Here is a 20,678-nt window from a genome sequence, read left to right as displayed (position 1 = left end):
TATGCTTCCGGATCCTTTTACTTTATGTTGTATATAACTTAAATGTTTATTCTTATAACCCTGAAACCAAACCTAAAATATCATGTTTAACTAGACTATAGAGTATTCTTAAATACTCATTTAAAAAGTTAAAAGAGAATCTCCCAAAATTTAGTTACAAGAAAATTTCCAAAATAACACTCATACGTAAATTACATAATAAAAAAGAAAGATCAAACTTCAAATGCACGACTGTCAATTAGTAACCTAATATGTAATAAATGATTACATTGCTAAAATTATTACATTTTCTTTTTGCACTTCCATTTTTTCTCATGGAAGCGGGAAGGAGTTGAAAACTCAAAAAGAACATGATCATGTATCTGACAATGTTTCCCTGCAAGTATGAGATAGAGACATAATGATCAATTCTCAGAAACATCACCAGATCCTTCTAATGAATGTCTCATGAGATAACCAAGATCAAAATGGATCAATAACCAGAACTTAAGCTAAACAAACATTTGCAGATGAGGCCTACAAGCCTGGTTTCTAGTGATTCATGAAGAAATGTTCTTCCCTAATCCATGGGCCTCCAACTGGTTCAGAAAAGTGTGTTCTCCCTTATCGAACAGAGCAAATTCACGTAATCTGAATCCCCAATTATACACCAAAATGGAAAAAGTTTAAAAAACTTAACAGTGAGAATCATGCAGCAGGAAGTTCATCCCAAATAGTCTCCAGATCTAATGAGGGCATTCTACTCAATAGAACCTCATCCATATCAGACCAATCAGACTTACTTGGAGATTCTTGGTGGGTTTCCTTCTTCACTTGATTTGAGGGAGCTGTGATCGCTGTATCTTGATGAAGAGGTAGCTTGGGTTGGTCAATGACTTTTTGGGTCTCTTTCTGAGGAGTCAAACTCTTATTAAAAGCTTGCAATTTTGCATCTAAAAGTGCAGCAGTTGCAGAATGAGAGGAAGAACCATTTGAATTAGCCTTCAGCCTATGCTTAAGGTCTGGAAAATTCAAGTGCGCATAGTCTCCTCTGAGTTTATAAGCGGCTGTGTCATAAGCTAATGCGGCTTCTTCTGCAGTATCAAAGGTACCCAACCAAACTCTGGTTCTGTTCCTTGGTAATCTTATCTCTGCAACCCACTTCCCCCAATGCCTCTGCCTCACCCCTCTGTAAAGCTTGGGAGATGAAGATTTAGGGCCCTCCAATGGTCTTCCCATGTATTTCATGCGTTGGGTTTTTGGCCCAAGAAAGTTTGGCAATTGCCCATGTCCACCATTGCTTTGTTTACTCTGAAGATGGTAGACATTTGATGGAGAACTCGCAAACCTGTGATGGGTTTGAAGCCACCCAAGACCTAGCTCTTGCTGCTTTCGAAAGAGCTGAAGCTCAATCTGACAAAGATCTAAATTTGGAGTGGTTATGGGTTCACAACTCTGGTTTTTAACTACCTGAGAGTCTTGAAGAGTCTCAGGGATTTGTAGACGTAAAACTGGTGCGGAGGGTGTTGTAGAAGACGAGGGTGAAGAAGAAGGTGGATCATTTAAACCGAGTTGGGTTTGATTTGATTCTAAGTTAGGATTAATGGAGTTCACTTTTGTGGAGGAAACGCCATTAGAGTTCAGAAACCTCAAGATAGCGCTAATAGAGTTAATGGGCTGCTCAGGTACCTTCTCTTTGCCGATTCCTGTGGTAGGACACAATGAAGACTGGTTTGCCTTTCCCATCAAATAACTGTTTGGGAATTGTTCATCAGATCTATTGGCCCCTCGACATGCCGACTCTGCAATGACATTCAACACAAGTGGATCAGCAATTAGGCTTTTCCCGGCCATTGCATGGAAATAACAAGGCAATTCTTTTTGCACATATCCTGCAATCTCGAAAGCCTGCTCTTCCATGTGATGTCCTGAACTTCTAGGATAGTTATCTGGGTGGATCTCAAGTTGAAACTACAAATTTCCAGCACATATAGTGGCACTCCCTTAACAAGAGTATGAATGGAAGTGGAGGCAATAGAAACGGGGTTGAAGAGAGAAGAAATAAGACTGAGCTCAATGGAGTCACAGAGGGAAGAGGGAGGAGAAAAAACACAATGAACCCAAGATTTCCACCCAACACCTAAATGATTATATTTAAGCATTTGACATCCTGGGTTTAAGTTACTAATGGGCCTTTAAAGGACCCACAAACTGTTGTAGGGAATTAATAATCATGTTAGTCATATCCAGAAGGTGGAGGGTTTGCTTTATATCCCTTTCTCATACAGTTTGAAGGCCCCATCATCCCCTGCAATTTCGTGCTTCACATACTCAATGTCGCTAAGAACCAATCGAAACCTGACAGCTCATACCATAACATCCTTATTCCATCTTTGGGCTTCTTTCTTTTGGCTGATCCTTGTTCCATTGGGGCATATAGAATATGACTGTGACATGGAGCCTCAGACCACTTTTTGCTGTTAGTTAACAGATCCTTCTTGGTAATCATGTGCTTTCCCTTGAGACCCATTTGTCCTTTCCAACTTTTACTGTTTGGTCCAATAAAATAAGCCATAATTGATCCCATAAGCAGGCTTTCATTGCATATTCTAATGACTATAGATTTGGACCATTTTTTGTGGACCATATATGCATCTAGTTACTAACATAAGAGACGAGGCCATTAGCTTATTGCATTCCACTAAGCATAAATCCAGGAAGAACAAGAGCTTCTCTCTTGTTCCTACTTCTTACTTTCTCTCGTGGGCTCGTCTCACTAATCGAGCCCATCCAAAATCAAGTGAGAGAAGAGAATATTTTTTACCCTTTTGGGTTGACATCGAGAATTTAACAACTATCTTAGTAATGGCTACCAAACAGAGAGTAAAATAATTACCAGTGTCATCAGAGTACATAAGCATGCATTCTTTATTGATGTAAGTTTTGTCATACAATGGTTAAGAGACGCAATCAGATTTAACTTTGATGAGGACAGATATAGGAATTTAATTATCTCGTAAATTATGTTTAATAATTGGCTTTGCACTTTATAATATTACCATTAAAATATCAAATTCCATTCTTATTATTATAATTTTTGGCCCTTCCTTTGCTTCACTGAACCAGAGTGACCTTTGGGATCAGCAGGGGACTGCTGTATTATTAAGTTACATTCACCATTTGGCTTCTGGTTTCTTATCATTAGCATCCTATATTCCAAATTGGTTTGAGAAATCTGAAAAATTTAAGCAAGAAACCAAAGATTATTCTTTGCACTAGACCACTCGGTACAAACTCGATAAGCAAGATCAGGTATATAACGACAATCTATGACGAAGATTATATGATAACCAAAGTATGGACAATTAGAAAACAGGAGGAACAATATCACAAGTTCCAAGATTAAAAGAATTATATTCTGTTTAGCCTTTTTCCCTGTAAAATATGAATGTCCTACTCAGCTAAGTTTTTGACAATTATTTTAATCACATTGCACATGGTTCAGGGCATGCACAGGTTAAATGGCTGATGATTAGAGAGAAGCAGCAGCCATGTTAATGTTTCTTCTTTAACCTCAATGCATATCAATATTCAATTTTGTGCATCAGGCCTGTAAACCAACATGGAAAGAAAAAGGTTAACATATAATATAATAGAGCACACCATTGAATATGAGGTAAAGGAGAGTATATTAAGAGACAGATGCAACTGCAATTGCCATAAAGGGAATTGTTAATGTTGAACATGCAAAATTTTTAGAGAGAGAGAGAGAAAAGAGGCCATCTGACCAACCATTAGATGACAAATCAAGGCTTCTAGTGAGGACCCAATTATGGTTCCTGCACTTTCCTTGTGGCTCACCTTCAAATATAGTAATGCTTTCTCTGCAGAGGATAAAACTTGTCTAGAATAGGCCACCAAGTTATATGGACATGATACCTATAACTTTCATTCCATGATCAAGCATGCCAGTCTCTGTTGCAATTTCAAAGGACTTGGCAGATATGAGCTTCTGTTAATATTATATTTTTCTTCTTGTTCTTGTTTGGTTCAACATGCTTGGCAGTTGTGAGATGCTGGATGCTGTCAAATTAACCCGCATAACAACCAATGAAGCCTTTAAGTTAAAGCCACTTACCTTCCATTAACAAGAACTGTGTAGTGAGTGTAACAGTTTATTTAATTCCCAACTGTGAAATGAAGCAATAAACTAGAGGGAGAGAGATGTAGATGAAAAAGTACACCCATGTTGAGCTTCCCCTAAAATTCTCTCTCTCTCTCTCTAGAAGTTACCTTGGCATGAGGAGAAAGTCATGTGTCAACAATGGCCTTGTGAAATTCATACTTTCATACCCCATGTTCCCTCTTTCCAAATGAGTCTACCAGGACCCACATTTGGGTTTATTCTTTCCTTCTTTGAGGCTCTTTTTGGTTTTTCAAGGGAGATGGAGTGACCCACTTTTACAATTATTTAAGGGAAAATAGGAAAAAGGTAAAGGAATTGCAAAAAAGTAGAAAGCCCTAGATTCAATGATTCTTACTTTAGTTTTACACCACATATTTTTATCATTCTGGCATAGTTCCATTTCACTTGGGTTTCATTTTCATCCCAAAAGTTCACATGGTTGTGTGCATGTGCATGTGCATATTTATGGGAATATAATCCAGCTGGTCCCATTGAACTTTTCTTCAACATACACCCCCCTTCTCATCATCAATACCCAGACCCTTCACCATCAAAAGATTCAGCTTTGCCCCAATATTTGGGCTAGAGAGCTAAAGGGTTTTAAGGAGGGCCTCATGAATCCTATGATTCCCAATTCTCAAGTGCTCAAATGTTAGAGAGAGCTAAGTTAGTATCCATGTAGACATTATTGGACTAACACCCCATTAGGGCCTATGAAATTTAACTAATGTTTTATTATGGGACTATTTATCAGTAATAGGCATCCCGGTTTGACGATTCACAATTCATAAGATAGCATATTTTATGTATCTTTATTATTGCCAAAATACTTATAGAACTACTGACAAAAAAAAAAAAAAAAAAAAAAAAAGTCAAAAGGGAAGTAAAGAAACACCATTCTCTTGATCCCATAAAAATATATATAAATTTGGGAGTGTATACAATGAGATCATTTACTTTTGATAAAAGGTGGGTACAATTACTTACAACCTTGCGTTATGAAATTTGATAGCTTGGATGTATCAAAAATTTGAAAAAATTTCTTTTGAAGTTTGAGCTTGGTCAATGGAATAATTACAGCCAGCGATTTTCACATCCAATAGTCAAGATTAATGTGACCACCTTATACCAAAGTTAAATGGTCTCATTCTATACTTTTCCTATAAATATTTTCAAAATTCTCCCCTAAAGATAAATATAGCCATTTCTTTGTACGACTATAGGCGTGTCCAAAGGGGACTTAGAAGTGTTTGAATGATGAAATCATTACAATCAATTAAGCACTACATGATGATAGGTATTTGAATACCCACCTAAAACATATACATACAAAGACATATACACACATATGCATACAGCAGTAATGAATGACACATACATGTATATACATACATAACATACATGCAATACCCACATAAAATAAATACACACATACAAAGAATACGTGTAGCCAATTAGTGAGTGTTATGGAACATAACTAGTAATAAAGAAGCTTATCCCGTGAGAAGACTAACTTGTACTTTGGGCCATTCCCCCTTCATCTACACGAGTACCATCATGAAGACCACCAACTGAACTTTCCTTATGTCTGTAGATTAGTATTAGTGCTGCATTATTATAGTTATTTATTAAGCCCACTGTTTTATTATATCCTCATTATTTTTATTTAAGCCGGGACAGCTAGAGCTATGTGTTTTTAAGAGAAAAAGGCATCAGAAATATATAGGTGATATATATATATATATATATATATATATATATATATATATATATAAGAGATGAGAATCAGGAGACAAAGGTTAGGTTTGAGAATTAAACAAAATGCGTTGTTGACACTAAGTGACATGAAGTGTGCAAGTCAGGACTCCCTTTGTTTTGATTCCTAGAGAGAGAGAGAGAGAGATGTTTTCACAAGAAGTTTAATAATTCACATAAAAAATGAATGTGGGCATGAAGGAGGCCATTAGTTTAGGCAAACAGTTGTAGGAGTCATGTACTTTAGCTGGTTTATGAGGCTGTATTCATTCCCCTTAATTGGTGAAATTTCAGGATATGTTTGTATATTCAGAGCCTGGCTCTCACTCAACTTTTGAAAGGGAGATATGAAAAAACAAAGGGTGAACCATCACCACCAACTACAATCAACTACTCCATCAAAAGAGAAAATCGAGGTCTTGAATGTCCACTAATCTATCATTTGGTTTAACTAAACCAACTCCAAATTTAGAATCAAATGAAAGTAAGTTGAACAATGCACATCACATATTGGGCTTGTTGTGCTTGGTTGGGCCTATATGAGCAGTTTTTGCCACCTTGAGTGCTTTTGCCAAATTTAGGGGCAAGCTTATTTTTGGTGATTTGGGTATAAAGATTTAGGGCTTTTTACATTTGCCAAATTTGTGAGTATTATTTCGGTGGTTAGAGCACATCGAATGCTCCAATGGAGCATACTGTACAGTTATTCCTTTGGGCAATAGAGTTAGTAAGAAGATTTTTTGTTTTTTTTTTAATATCAAACTTTGGGTTCCACGGAAGAATCACTAGGGCGTGTTTGTTTTGGTGGAACTTTTGGATAGTTGGAGGCCTATGAAAGTCACAAGTTGGAACCCATGGCTTTCACGAGCGTACCGAACAACACCCTTTTTTTTTTATTTATTAAAAATATTGGTTTATGGAAGCCACCCCTTCCATGTTACAAATGGAAGTGGCGGCTTCCATACTTTGTGGAGCAGCCCCCTCTTACAAAGAAACACACCCTAGATGATTATTTAAATAATCATCTATTTAAATATTAAATAATTTGAATTTGAGTTCACACTTAGAGATCTTACTATTTAAATATTAGATGGTTCGTGTTTAGGCAGCAAAGTTACTTCGAAATATTTTTTTTAAATCTCAAACTTTGGGATCCATGGAAGAATCACTAGGGCGTGTTTGTTTTGGTGGAATTTTTGGATAGTTGGAGACCCATGATCATGGAAGTCACAAGATGGAACCCACGGCTTCCACAAGTGTACGAAACAATGCATTTCTCTAAAAAAAATAAAAAATGTTGGTTTATAGAAGCCATTTCTATGCTTCAAATGGAAGGGGCGGCTTACATACTTTGTGGAAGAAGGGCTTTTGGTAGCCCTCTCTTACAAACAAACACACCCTAGATGATTATTTAAACAAAATTTGAATTTGAGTTCTTTTGTTTAAAAATTGGACAGTTTGTGTTCAATTTTAAAATATTATTTCTTTCAAACAAATATAGTGAGTTTTTTTTTTGAGATTGATTATTAGGTTTAAGAGGTTACATCCTCAAAATCGGGGATACTAAAATTATGCATATATTAGGTTTTATGTAAAGGAGCAAATGGACAATAGGCTTCCATGAGACCAGGAAGAGATTTTACTTAAGGCCACTAGTAAAATAAAATTGTGCTAGGGCAACATGCTCATTGTAAAGTTTTTATTTTTAGGTGGTTTTGGAATTGTATAAAAAGTTTTATAATTATTATTAACTGATAGATGTGAAATTGAGTGGTTGAAACTATAAAAGCTCGAAACAAAACATTTCGAACATTGTGACATGCTTCAATCTACCAGTTTTCACATCTAATGGTTAAAAATGATTGTACCTCTTAATACTATACAATCCCTTTACTTATCCTTGGGCCCTTGAATTTAGGGGAAGTCATTTAGTGCTAAAGGATTCCTGGTGGGTACCTAGGTGTTGAAGGGGTAGTAGCATAGAGTAGGGATGCCAACGCGCATGCATATGCAAAGGATATAGAAAGGAGGCATAAAAAATGAAAGTGAAGGGAGGTGAAAACCTTTGTTGAAAATGCAAGGATGGTCGGGTGGAGAGCACGTCCGAGGGAGCCCACCCTCTAACAAGACAACTTGTTCAAGGGAGAAGTAGCTTCTTTTCAAGGAATAACCCTCTTTAGCTGGTAACCACTTAAAAGAGTGATTTATGAAGCGGAATCCGAATCGGAATCAGATCCATTTGAATCGGAATCTGAAACGCAAGGGAATCCAACTAGCCGGGTCGGACTTGATCTGGTTTTTAGGCTGATTAGATAAAAAATATAATATATAAAACTTAGGTGATTTCAAGGTTCCTCAAATCAAAATTGGCGACCTCGTTATTTAGGTCCAACTCCAGTGATTTCGAGTCATACTACTTTAAATCACAAGTGATGTTGGAAAATGGTTGGTGAAACAGAGGCTTAATAATATAATGCGGAGGTTATAAAGAAATATGAAGAAGAATGAGAGGTCCCTCCTATTTTTCAGTCATGTTAAAACATGGGAAATTTACGTACATTCTTTTTTTAATATATACCAATAGCTTGAAAATTGGTCGTTATTATCCGGAAGAACGGATGTATTTTTATTTTTATTTATTTTTTACCAAGTTTTCCCTTTGCTTCGCTTCCCCCCTCGAGACTTTGCTCTCAATTTTTCTCTTATTCTCTCTCCTGATCTTGAGCCTCTCTCTCTCTCTCTCTCTCCGTTTCAAAAACCCCAAATTCTTTGTCCCCTTCTTCTGAGCTTTGTCCCTCTGAGTCGCCCTCGCCATGCAAAAACTCTTGACCAAAAAAAAGCTCTGGGTTTTCAGGGCGGGCACCTGAATTAGGCTTCTCAAGGGATGAGAAGAATTTTGCACCTGTAAAACCAAATGGGTTTGCAGGGTTGGAGCCAATGAGCTCATTTTGGGTAAAGCCATAAATTTTTAGGTTCTCGCCGTGGCATTTCTTGCTGCAAATGCAGGGCTTTTTAAGGTAGAGAAACAAATGCCTTGTTGATTTTGCAGGGGAGATATTTCTTGGTAGGGCTTTTTATCCACCTTCTCCTGCACAAGTAAATGCAGGTCTTTTAGGTTCTCTTCATGGAACATACACAGTAAGTGCATAACAAACAAAACGCATCCACTGATTCCCTTGTAGAAGACCAAAAAGAAACATGGGCTCAACTCAGAGTATCCCGAACTCAAAACCAATGCATTCACTCCCCATCAATGGCACTGGCGCCACCTTCGACAACCCCTCCTCAGCATAAAAAATCGTGATCACCATTAAAGAGAGAAAGCAGGGCACTAAGAATTTGGGGTTTTTGAAAGAGAGAGAGAGGCCCGAATTCAGAAGAGACATTATTCGAGAGAAGATAAAGAAATAGCCGTCTAAAAGATCAAACCCAGGGCAAATTTGACGAAAAAAAAAAATTTGGATTCTATCAGTCTCGGTAATAAGAGGTCTATTCTAGGTAATAAGAGAGGGCTATTTTTGAATCATTGCATTATAACGGTATAAAAAATGGATCCATACATAAGTTCCTTTAAAACATTTTATCAAAACTATAATTGCCCCCTTTTCTAGATATATATCAATAAGTAAAAAAGTAAATTAGGCAAACTAGTCCTCGAGATTGAAAATAGAAAGTCATGATAGCTACCTCACCGGTTCATGCACTCAAACGACGAGCGTTTAAAGCACTAAAGTTGCCTCACCATAGAGAGGGAGAGAGTGAGCACAAATTTTAAAGAGAGAAAATCGGTAGGGATGTTAGAGCAGCAAAAAAAAAAAAAAGTATTAAGAGAGAAAACGGATCGAAAATTGTGGGTAGGAAAGGGAAAAACGGATGCCTATTGAAAGCGGAAGGTTGCTTTCCAAGTGAACAGCGGTGCTGTTAGCAATGCAGTGCGACTGTTAGGAACCCAACAATCACCAATGGTCATAAACTATTATAACCATCGCGCCATTCTGGTGCACGCACACCAATCGATGTGTCGAAAAATAAGTCCAGTCGCGTCTTGCATCTTGTAAAACGATAGCGAGGTACAGGCCCGATCCGTGCAGGGGCCAAGGGTGTCTTTGCGAGCGCGTGAAGTATGAAGTACCCGCTTTCGCCCCGCACAAGCATGTGTGCGCATCGCACGCTTCGCATGCGTTGCATATGCAACCTCACTCAAATCCCTTTATTACTTGAACATAATGCTAGAAATAGTTTGTATTATATAAATACCACTCTTTTTTTACTCTATTCATAAGGGCGTCAGGAAGTGTCTTTGTGGAAGTTGAGAACTTCTTAGTACCGTTCTACTTTCGTGTTTGATAAAAAACGAGAACTTAAAATAAGAACTTCAGGTTACTATTCATCTTCTTACGTCCATTTATAAAAAAACGTTTTGACCCGAAAGTCGGAACTTAAAAATTGGAAGTTTGTCACTTCGTCCCCTTCGATAGCTTTTTCGCCGCCGAGCACCTCTCTCTTCGCCGCTGAGCACCCCTCTCTTCGCAGCTTCCCATCTTCACCGCTGAGCACCCCTCTCTTCGCAGCATGACCCCTGAGTTCAGCCACTGAGCCAGCCCTCTGTTCGCAGCACACTACGTCTTTAGGAAAACCCCTCGCTTTACAAGCAGCCCTAATCCTTGAGCTCTAATCCTTGCCATAGATCTTGAGGTATGCTATTGACTTGATTCTCTCTCTCTGTGTTATTGATTTCTGTGTTTGTTCTTGAGCTCTTGAAGCAAAGAACTCTCACTCTCAAATATGTGCTAGTTTTCCCCTAATTCTTCTCTCTCTCTCAATATGCTATTTTTGCCCTAATTCTTCTCTCTCTCATGGAACATAACCCTGTTTTGTGCCCTAACCGATACTTCATATGAGACTTTCAATTTTGCCTCATTTTGATCCATCGCTCTTTTTCTGGAACTCGTTGTTTAAATTTTTGCTCTGACATTCTCTCAGTTCTGCAATTTATTTGCAAGAGTTATTGATTTTGTTCTGCAATTTTTTTTGCAGTAGTTATTGAATTTGTGCATCTTCTGAATTGTGTTTACTATAGTTTGTGCATCTTCTAAATCTGGTGTTTTTCATTTGAAATTTGTTTGTCATTTTTGTGTTCTTTTAAGACGATGGTTCTGCATTAGCTTGGTTTTGAATGTTTTTATTGTTGTTTCTTGATTCTTGTATTTCTTTTGGATGCATTTAGAATTTATTGGACTTTGGGTTCTGTTATCTGTAGTGTTAATAAGGTATGGAGTTTTTTTATTGAACTTATCATTTTTATGTTCTTCTCTTCCAAATATACTTCTGCAAATGTTTTTTTTGAAATGTGTGATTTTTTGTTTGTTAGTTTCTTTTGGATTTGGAGGATATAATTAGGATGTACTGGACTTCCGATTGTGTGTGCTGTATATTTTAGGTGTTAGAAATCAGCTGCTAGGAAAAAGAAACAATTAATATTTACTTAGGAGCTTAATTTTTTTTTTTTTGAGAAACATTTGGGAACTTAGAAGAAGGTGGATTCAAGATCACTGTAATTGACCTAACTGGTTCTGGAATGGACTCCTCAGATGCAAACAGCATTAAAAGTCTCTGACAATATGTTAAGCCTCTTCTTGATTTTCTTGAAATTTGACTTGAACAATCCTTCATGTTCCATCATAATGTAGGCCATTTTGGCTGGGCATGATTTTGGAGGTGCTTGTATATCATATGCTATGGAGGCTTTTCCACAAAAAGTTGCAAAGGGCTGTTTTTGTTGCTGCAACAATGTTGACAAGTGGACAGAGTGCACTTGATTTGTTCTCTCAACAGGTATGCCTTACAATCTGTGTATCTCTTGCCATGATGAAATACATTTGATATATACGTGGTTGTTGATCTTGTGATCTTGGAAGCTATCCCTTATCGTATTCCAATAGTTTCTGTGAAGCTATAGTACGTGCTGTTATTTGCTTTTTGGTTATCTGCATGTCGCTAAACAAGGAAATGACCTTCTGACATCATGCTCAAGATGATTGTAAGAAATTTGTTATTTAAATTCATTGGTTGGTAGAGAATGTTTCTTATCTTTGTGAATTTTGATCGCAGACGCTATAGAGCCCATTATCTCCCCTTCTCTGGATACTTCCATTAGGGCCAGGCTACTTTTGCTTGGGGCCTTGATTTCTTAATGAGCTCATGGTATTTAGAGAGTGGAGAGTGGAGTTGTTATATTGTAACAATCCTAAACTTTCAAAATAAAAAAAAAAAAAAAAAATATAGATAAATAAATAAATAATTCTTTATAGTGTGATGGTCCATATAAATATTATGGTCCTTAGGGACCATCACCACTTTTGTTAACCTTTTACCTTTCATATACCACATCCCTTAGTTGACGTGAGCCTTAAAGGTTTCACGCAGCGTTTTAAAAAACGCCGAGTCGAACCGGACTCGCCCGGTTCGACTCGGAAATAGTGAAAAAGGAACCGGATCGCCCGAAAATCGGAAATCGTCCGGTTCTAGAGAGAACCGGACGATTCTGTACAGTGAATCGCCGATTCACTGTACGGAATCGGCGAGTCCGAACAGTGAATCGGCGATTCCGTACGGAATTTTTTTTTTTTTTTTTTTTTTTTTTTTTTTTTTTTTTTTTTTTGTTTTTTGGTAATCCATGATAGATTTTTTTTGTAATCCATGATCGAATTTTTTGGTTTTTTGTAACCCATAATAGAATTTTTTGTAATCCATGATTGAAATGTTTGTTTTCTTTTCTTGTAATCCATGATCGATTTTTTTGTTTTTTTTTTTTTTTTTGTAACCCATGATAGAATTTTTTGTAATCCATGATCGAATGTTTTGTAATATATGATCGAAATGTTTGTTTTTTTTTTGTAATCCATGATTGAAATGTTTGTTTGTTTTTTTTTAATCCATGATTGAATTTTTTGTTTTTTGCTTTTTTTGTAACCCATGATAGAGTTTTTTGTAATCCATGATTGAATTTTTTGTAATCCATGATCGAACTATTTTTTTCTTTTTTTGTAATCCACGATTGAATTTTTTGTTTTTTTTGTTTGTTTTTTTTTGTAATCCATGATCGAATTTTATGTAATCCATGATCGAATTTTATGTAATCCATGATTGAATTTTTTGAAAATTTGTGATTTTTTTTGTTTAATCCATGATCGAATTTTTTTTTGTAATCCATGATAGAATTTTTTGAAAATTTGTGATTTTTTTTTTAATCCATGATAGATTTTTTTGAAAATTTGTTTTTTTTTTTTTTTTAATCCATATTATTCAAAGAGAAAACGAGAGAGATGATGATTCCGAGGCCACCCTATCCCAACCATATTATTCACATATCGAGTCCCAACAGCAACAGTGTAGGGATGAGCACGAAATACTGTAAATTAAATGCTGAACGGCGGTTCATGCAGGGAAAGAACATATCAATATTTGCATATTCATTCAAAAACATGAAAATTCTTAATGGAGTACCCTCATTTTTTATTGAATTCCTAAAAACCAATATTTATAATGAATTTTAATAATTTTTTCGGATTTTTTTGAAGCTTTATTCTGACCGATTCACCCTATTCCGATCCGGATCGCCGATTCGCCGATCCGGATCGCCGATTCGCCGATCCGGATCGGTTTTTGAAAAGCCCGATCCGGGTCACCGATCCGGTTTTTAAACCATTGGTTTCACGTATAAGAATATTGTCGCACATCATGTATGAAGTGGAGCTTAATAAATAATATAATAATGTATCTTAAGAATTTAAATAGAGAGAGGTGATGACTCCCACCTTAGAAAACTTTTATATAAGCTCTCCCAACACACTGAGATCTTTCTCTCTCTAGCCGAATTTTTATCGGAAGCTCCCTCTGAAATATTTTAGGTAAGTGACTTCATTATCTTAAAAAACTAATTTGTTCTTTTTAATAAAATTGTGATATTTTACCTATGTTAGAAATTTTAAATGCTGTAAATTTTTAGAAATAAATTTATTTATATTTTCTTGTCTATTGTTAGAAAATTTTAGATACTGTAAAATTATTAGAAATAAACGTGATATTTCTTCTTTTAGTAAAATTGTGAGATTTCTTTCTATTGTTTTTAAATATTTAGACATTGTAAATGACTGCCTTATTATTTGAAAACTGATATTTTTGCAATTGATTATAGCATTGTCTGTGAAATGTTTTTAATTCCGTATTCTTGAATTTCTATAAGAGTGTTTCTATACAAACTAGATTGGCAATTATGCTAGAATGTCTTTATGAACCGCTACCTTTCTAAATCTGAGCCCAAAATATTTGACTGGTTATTTTTGAAATGTTATTGAAAGTGACTGTTATTAATGGTTTCAGTGAAATTCATATTAATAATTTCAGTGATATGTTAATAATTTCAGTGATATGTTGAGTACATGATATTGCTGCTTTCAAATGTTTAAAGAGATTTAGAAATACTTTAAGTATGCAAGTGAACTCGTCCGGTTCGTCGGTGAGGTATAAGTGGACCTATCCGGTATGTCGGTAGGGATTAAGTGGACTCATTCGGTACACCGGTGAGGTATAAGTGGAACTGCAAGGATTACGTGGACCTATCTGGGACGTCGATAGCGATTAAGTGGACCCATCAGGATGTTGATGTGGTATATAGGTGACCTACTTGGGACGCCAGTAGGGTATTTTGTGAAATCTTTTGAATTATGCACTGCCGTTAAAATGTTATATGCATTTCAATTATTCGAATTATACTTAATTATGCATTTTTGAAAGTGAAACTGCCGATGCATTTCTGTTAATAGATCTCCTTTTTGAAAATATTGATATCTTTCAACCATGATTATTTTTAGGATTATGATGATCACTTACTGAGTAGCCAAACTCATCAAATTATGGTAAACATTTTTTTCAGGATAACTGCGGTTTCATTTTGAGTGCTCATCAGGATCAACTCTGGAAGATATTGTAGTTGTGCTTAAACTTTCTTTTGTTACTTTGTAAGAATTCGCCATTGTAAATTTGTCCTAAAAAGAGATGTATATATGTTTTGACTGTCACATCTCAGGAATATCCGTATTGTAAATTCTTGGGACGTGACATATATAGATATTGGAAAATAATTGTGACCATGTATATTGAACATTGTTCAACTTCTTGTTGCCTATGATGCAAGCAAACTTCTATATGCTTAATAATACACCTATCTTGCATCATGTCAACACTGATACTGGTACCAGATACTCTTAAGATAATTGCCAATGTGTTGTGTGCTTATATTGATATATTGCAGTTTGGATTGACCAATGTCACCAACTAAAACCCCATTATATTTAGATTTACTCATGAATAGTTTCACATTGCTTAGTACTGAATGTAAGTAGTGCTCAAGTTATTATGGGTTATTGTTGAATGAGCTGATTTCTTACTGCTTGCATTGTGCATGTGTGTTTGAATGAGCTGATTTATTAGTTCTTGTATTTTTAATTATGTATGTTTAACTATTATAGGTTATTGTTTAAACTTAATTAAATTGAGGTTGTGCTAGACATTGTCTATAGACTGCTTTAATTTTGAGGTGCAATGCAGTTTATCATGGAACATTTATGCCAATTGGTGTACAAATGTATCTCTCTCTAGGACACTTGTTTCACTCATCGATAAAACTCTCACAACTCTCTCTCTCTCTCTCTCTCTCTCTCTCAATCCAACGTATTTTACTTTTAATTGATATTGTATTCCAAAAAATAATATTCTACAAATTAATAAAAAATAAATATCTAGGTCTCAATTTTAATATTTACATCTTGCCTGTTACTTAAAGCTAATCCAATATAGATTTTAGTTCTTTTTTGACTTCCCAGGAGGTTATCAAACAAGAATCCAGGAACTTCTTAACTTCTCAGGAGATTATCAAACACAGAAGCCAGGAACTTCTTAACTTCTCAGGGAGTTTATCAAACACAAAAACAAAAAAAATTCTTCAGGAACTTCTAATTTGAAGTTTTTCAGGAACTTCCAATTTACAGTTCATGAACTTGCTTTCAGTTATCAAACAGACCCTAAATGTAGGACTAAAAGCCCGCAATATTATCTCTTTTTATTAATAAACTTAGGAAATACTAATTTAGAAGTGTATTATTTTGATAAACAACTTAGTATTTTACAAATTAAAAGTACTAACATTTCTTCCACTATTTTCAAAATAATATGAAAAAATAGGCGATATCTTATTTATATACCATGAAGGAATCTTTCGATTTTAACATTCACATAGAGGATATATTATTCCGCTCCTTATCCAACAGATTGGTAATATAACTCATAATTAATATATATTTGGTATCTTTTAGTGGTCAAGATATTTTAGGCATTGTGCTTATATTCAGAATTCATCAGTGAGACGAGTTCCATCTTATACAAAGCAACCTCACTCCCACACTTTTATATTTGTGTCTGGCAAGAGTATCCATGTATTTAACACATGCTGACTTATAAACAATCATAGATATCATGAAGAGCTTAACTCAACCTATTTATGTCATAGGCCTTCACTAACCTTATCCATCATATGGATTTATTTAGAATGGGTGTTTTTCAATATAAATATTACGTCTACTGACTATACTATTCACATGAATAACTTGTAACTACCACATTACACCAAGAATTTTGAGGCTATAAAATACTAGGTTAGATTCCTGCTGAAGATGATCACTTTATGGATTCTAGCCCCAACTCTTTTTGACATCTTTGTACATATTGTTTAAAGCAGTGGTTTAAAAAACGGATCGGTGACTCGGATCAGACATCTAAAAAACCGATCCAGATCTGTGAATCGACGATCCGGATTGGGAATCGGGCCGAATCGCTATGATTAAGCTTTAAAAAAATTCAAAACAATTATTAAATTCATTTTAAATATTGTTTTTTATGAATTCAATAAGAAATGAGGGTACTACATTATTAACTTTCATTGTTTTCTTCAATTTATTAATATTGAGATGTTCTTTCCCTATATGAACTTATGTTGACCATTAAATTTACATCACAAAAAAAAAATCATAGAATTATCGTGGATTAAGTATATAATCATATATAGACTACAATAAATAGTTTACTAAATCGATGAAAAATTGGCCACTAAAATATCGAATTGACGGAAAACCCTAATCGGCTAAAAAAACCCAAATTATTACAACCTAACTAACTATAATATTATATACCAACAATATTTTATAATATAAATAATAACAAATCCAAAATATTTTATAATATCATCTAATTTAAAATGTATTATTGACAACTGTAAGAAAATAGTACACTACATGATTTATAATACAAAAATTAATAAATAAAATAAAAGATTTGGTTATCAATATAGAAATTATTAGAATGCGTAACAATTTTCTTTAATTTTTTAGGTTTCTAGAATAAATTAGTGGAAGAGATTGTTAGTAGAAAGAGAGAGATTTTAAATGGCCTCATTGTATGAATCCTATCTTTAAATTAATATTACTAAATTTATGTTAAAGACCATCATGTTATAAAAATAAAAAATATAATTAGACCATTTATTCCTAAGTTGTATGAAGAAATACCTTTTATTTTTTTGACAATAAATACTTATTGTGTTATCTTTTATTTTTTTTTACAAGAAAAATATGATACTTGTTGATTATCTTGTTTTTTTTTTTGACAAAAGAAGAAGATGTACTACATTTTTTTTTGCTTGTTGTATTACTTTTTATTTTTTTTAACAAGAAAAATAAAAAAATGATGCTGTCAAAGTACATTTTATTTTTTTATGCCTTTTGTTTTATTTTTTTTGCAAGAAATACTTGTTATATTACCTTGTATTTTTTTTACAAGAAAAATAAAAAAAATGTTGTATTATCTTTTTTATCTTTATCTTGAAAAGCCTTGTATTTTATATTTTTTTCTATTTTTTTACAACAGTATTTTCTGCCTTTATTTATTTTTTGACAACAAATTGTATTTTTTTTACAAGAAAAATAAAAAAATGTTGTATTATCTTTTTTATATTTATCTTGAAAAGCCTTTTATTTTATATTTTTTCTATTTTTTTACAACAGTATTTTCTGCCTTTGTTTTTTTTTTTTTACAACAAAATTTTTTTTGTTGTGCGCTAAGGGGTTTGAACTAAAAAAAAAAAAAAATTTGTTGTGCGCTAAGGGGTTTAAACTCAAAATATTTTTTGGTGTTCGCTATGGGGTTCGAACTCAAGACATACACCGCAAAATCGATGTTGTCAACTAACATGGCCACATCGCCACATGTGATTCTAGTAGTGTCTATAATAATATATATTCTATCATCTTGCTTTAATGATTTTTTGTGAGAAGTATCCCACATCGAAGGATGAGTGTTGCTTGGTTCTCTATAAAGTCATCTGTCATTGACACTTACTTGCGCGTGTAGAAACGCGAGGGTGGCAAACGTGAGGTGAGTTACCATGTGGCGACATGTCACTCTCGTGAGGTGGCCACGTGTCACAAACTTGAGGCTGCCACATGTAAATCCAAAAAATACGGGTTTTTTCGTTGAGACTAGCGATTCACTATTCGGAATCGCCCGGTTCTCTCTGGACACGAGCGATTCTCGGTTTTTTTGTGGAACCGGCTCGGTAGCAGACGATTCTCGAATCTAGTCGGGCGAGTCCGGCTCGACTCGACGAGTTTTCAAACACTGATTTAAAGGCTACAAGGTTGTAGTATACTGTTTCTTAGGAAGCATATCTATAATTGCTTATTCCAAAACTATAACAACATTACATCTATATTTTGGCATGTGCAAATTCTCAACATGATAAATCCATTTATTGTTTAAAGGATTAATATCGGGTATCTTATATCAACATATTTAATGCATGCAATATTACTGTTACATTATACTAACAAGATAATTACAATGTGATATGTTTACATTATACTAACAAGATAATTATAATGTGATATGGAAGGATAGATATTTTAGATTTCATATGATAGAATTTTATGTCGCATCTGTGAATAAAATTATCCGTGAAGTTGAAATTTTGTTTCCTTTTCATATGATAGAATTTTATGTCGCATCTGTGAATAAAATTATCCGTGAAGTTGAAATTTTGTTTCCTTCTTCGATAAATATCAGTGCCTACAATTTTTTTTCTATTTTGTTTCCTTATATATTGCTGATATTTCTATTAAAAAAAAAGGAAAGAAAAAGGGGAGACAAAAATTATAAAAAAAAAAAAATTATTGCTCCATTTTTATTTCTTTATTGCTGATATTTGAATGCAATTAATGCACTTATTGCCTTGGTGTGATATAGAAATTGATACTTGATATTTGTTTTTTTATTATATGGGCTCACACACTTTGATATTGCTCTTGCACCCTTGATAAATAATATAAAGGGGAATTTTTTTTTATATTACATTTGATAATTGTAGTGCTTGTTTATAGTTTTGGAAATTGCTTATTTCATAATTTTTTTTTTAAGGCATCAATTATAACTGACATTATTTATGAAATAATTGCAGCTCTCTTTATAGAAGTATTGACCACATATTAATTTTTCATGCCTTGTTTAGCTTTTTTAGAACTTTGAAAGAATTAGTTTGCTCACACAAATCTGAGCAATTGGCAAGTAGAAATGTAACAGCTGAACTTTCTAAAGTTGAGAAATTGAATGGAAATAATTTTTGGATGTGGAAGAGGAAGATGGAATATCTTTTCATTTAAGATAGAATAATATATGTAGTAAGAGAATATCCACCAGAAGTTGGTGATAAACCAACTGAAGAAGAAAGAAAAAGGCTAGAAATTTTTTTAGAATATGACCTCATAGCAAAAACATATATGTTAACTTTTATGTAAGATGACCTCATTAAGGTTTTCAAGCATCATAAAACATCCAAGAAAATGCTAGAGGCAATAAAAACTAAATATGACCTAACCTGTGAAACACACCTCTAATTGCCATTAGAGCAATATAATTCATTTAAGATGAAAGAGGGTAATAATATAATGGAATATGTTAACAAGATGCTCGTTATGGCTAAGGACTTAGCCATTGCTGAGAATGAAGTCCCTGAGCGCATGCAAATTTCCACTATTTTAAATAGTTTTCCACCTTCACGGAGGATGGTAACAATTGCACTTAGGTTGAAAGCAAAATCTCTTACACTAGGGGACCTACCTATGCAATTAGCCTTGAAGCAAGAGCATATGAACAAAGATAAAAGGAGTGAACTCATGCTTGCTCAAGGACCTCCCAATTTTAGCCAACCAAAGTCAAATAACCAGAAATTTCAAAGGAAGTTTAATAAAAAGAACAATAGGTTAAAAAACAGAGGAACTAAACCTTACAACCAAGAAACTAAATAAGGACCGCCAAAATGCTTCTTATGTGGTCAGCCAGGTCACCAGGTCACTTCAAGAACCGTTGCCCAAAGAATAGAAACCCGCAAAATACAAAGAATAGCGGAAGTGGAAGTAAGAGGCGTGAAGTTATTTGTATAGTTTCTAAGTGCCTGATGGCAGTCCACGACATCAAAGGATGGTGGGTAGACTCAGACACTAATCGACATATTGCAACTTCAAAAGATCTCTTCGAGGACTTCAAACAAATAAGAGCTGAGGAAAAACGCATCTACATAGAAAACAACACCTATTCTGATCTGTTAGGTGTAGGTTGTATGTAGGCACAATCGATCTTGTATTGACTGATGTAT

General features: G+C 34.5%; 1 protein-coding gene and 1 long non-coding RNA gene across 2 annotated transcripts; one reads left to right on the top strand and one right to left on the bottom strand.

The window, feature by feature from the left end:
- Positions 1-238: 238 nt before the first annotated feature.
- On the bottom strand, positions 239-5,030 carry LOC18429955 (uncharacterized). The gene has a single exon (XM_006840121.3). It carries the CDS (start codon positions 1,897-1,899, stop codon positions 688-690), a length of 1,212 nt encoding a protein of 403 aa, XP_006840184.1. The 5' UTR covers positions 1,900-5,030; the 3' UTR covers positions 239-687.
- A 4,896-nt stretch (positions 5,031-9,926) lies between these two features.
- Positions 9,927-15,166, top strand: LOC110006880 (uncharacterized). The gene is made up of 3 exons (XR_002280216.2): positions 9,927-10,615; positions 11,611-11,755; positions 14,856-15,166. It is a non-coding gene; the product is annotated as an uncharacterized LOC110006880 (long non-coding RNA).
- The last annotated feature ends 5,512 nt before the right edge of the window (positions 15,167-20,678 follow it).

Source organism: Amborella trichopoda, chromosome 6 (assembly GCF_054954075.1).
Source record: "Amborella trichopoda isolate Santa Cruz 75 chromosome 6, AtrichopodaSantaCruz75HAP2 v2.0, whole genome shotgun sequence".
NCBI classification, from domain to species: domain Eukaryota; kingdom Viridiplantae; phylum Streptophyta; class Magnoliopsida; order Amborellales; family Amborellaceae; genus Amborella; species Amborella trichopoda.
This window is presented reverse-complemented; position numbering and strand designations above follow the sequence as displayed.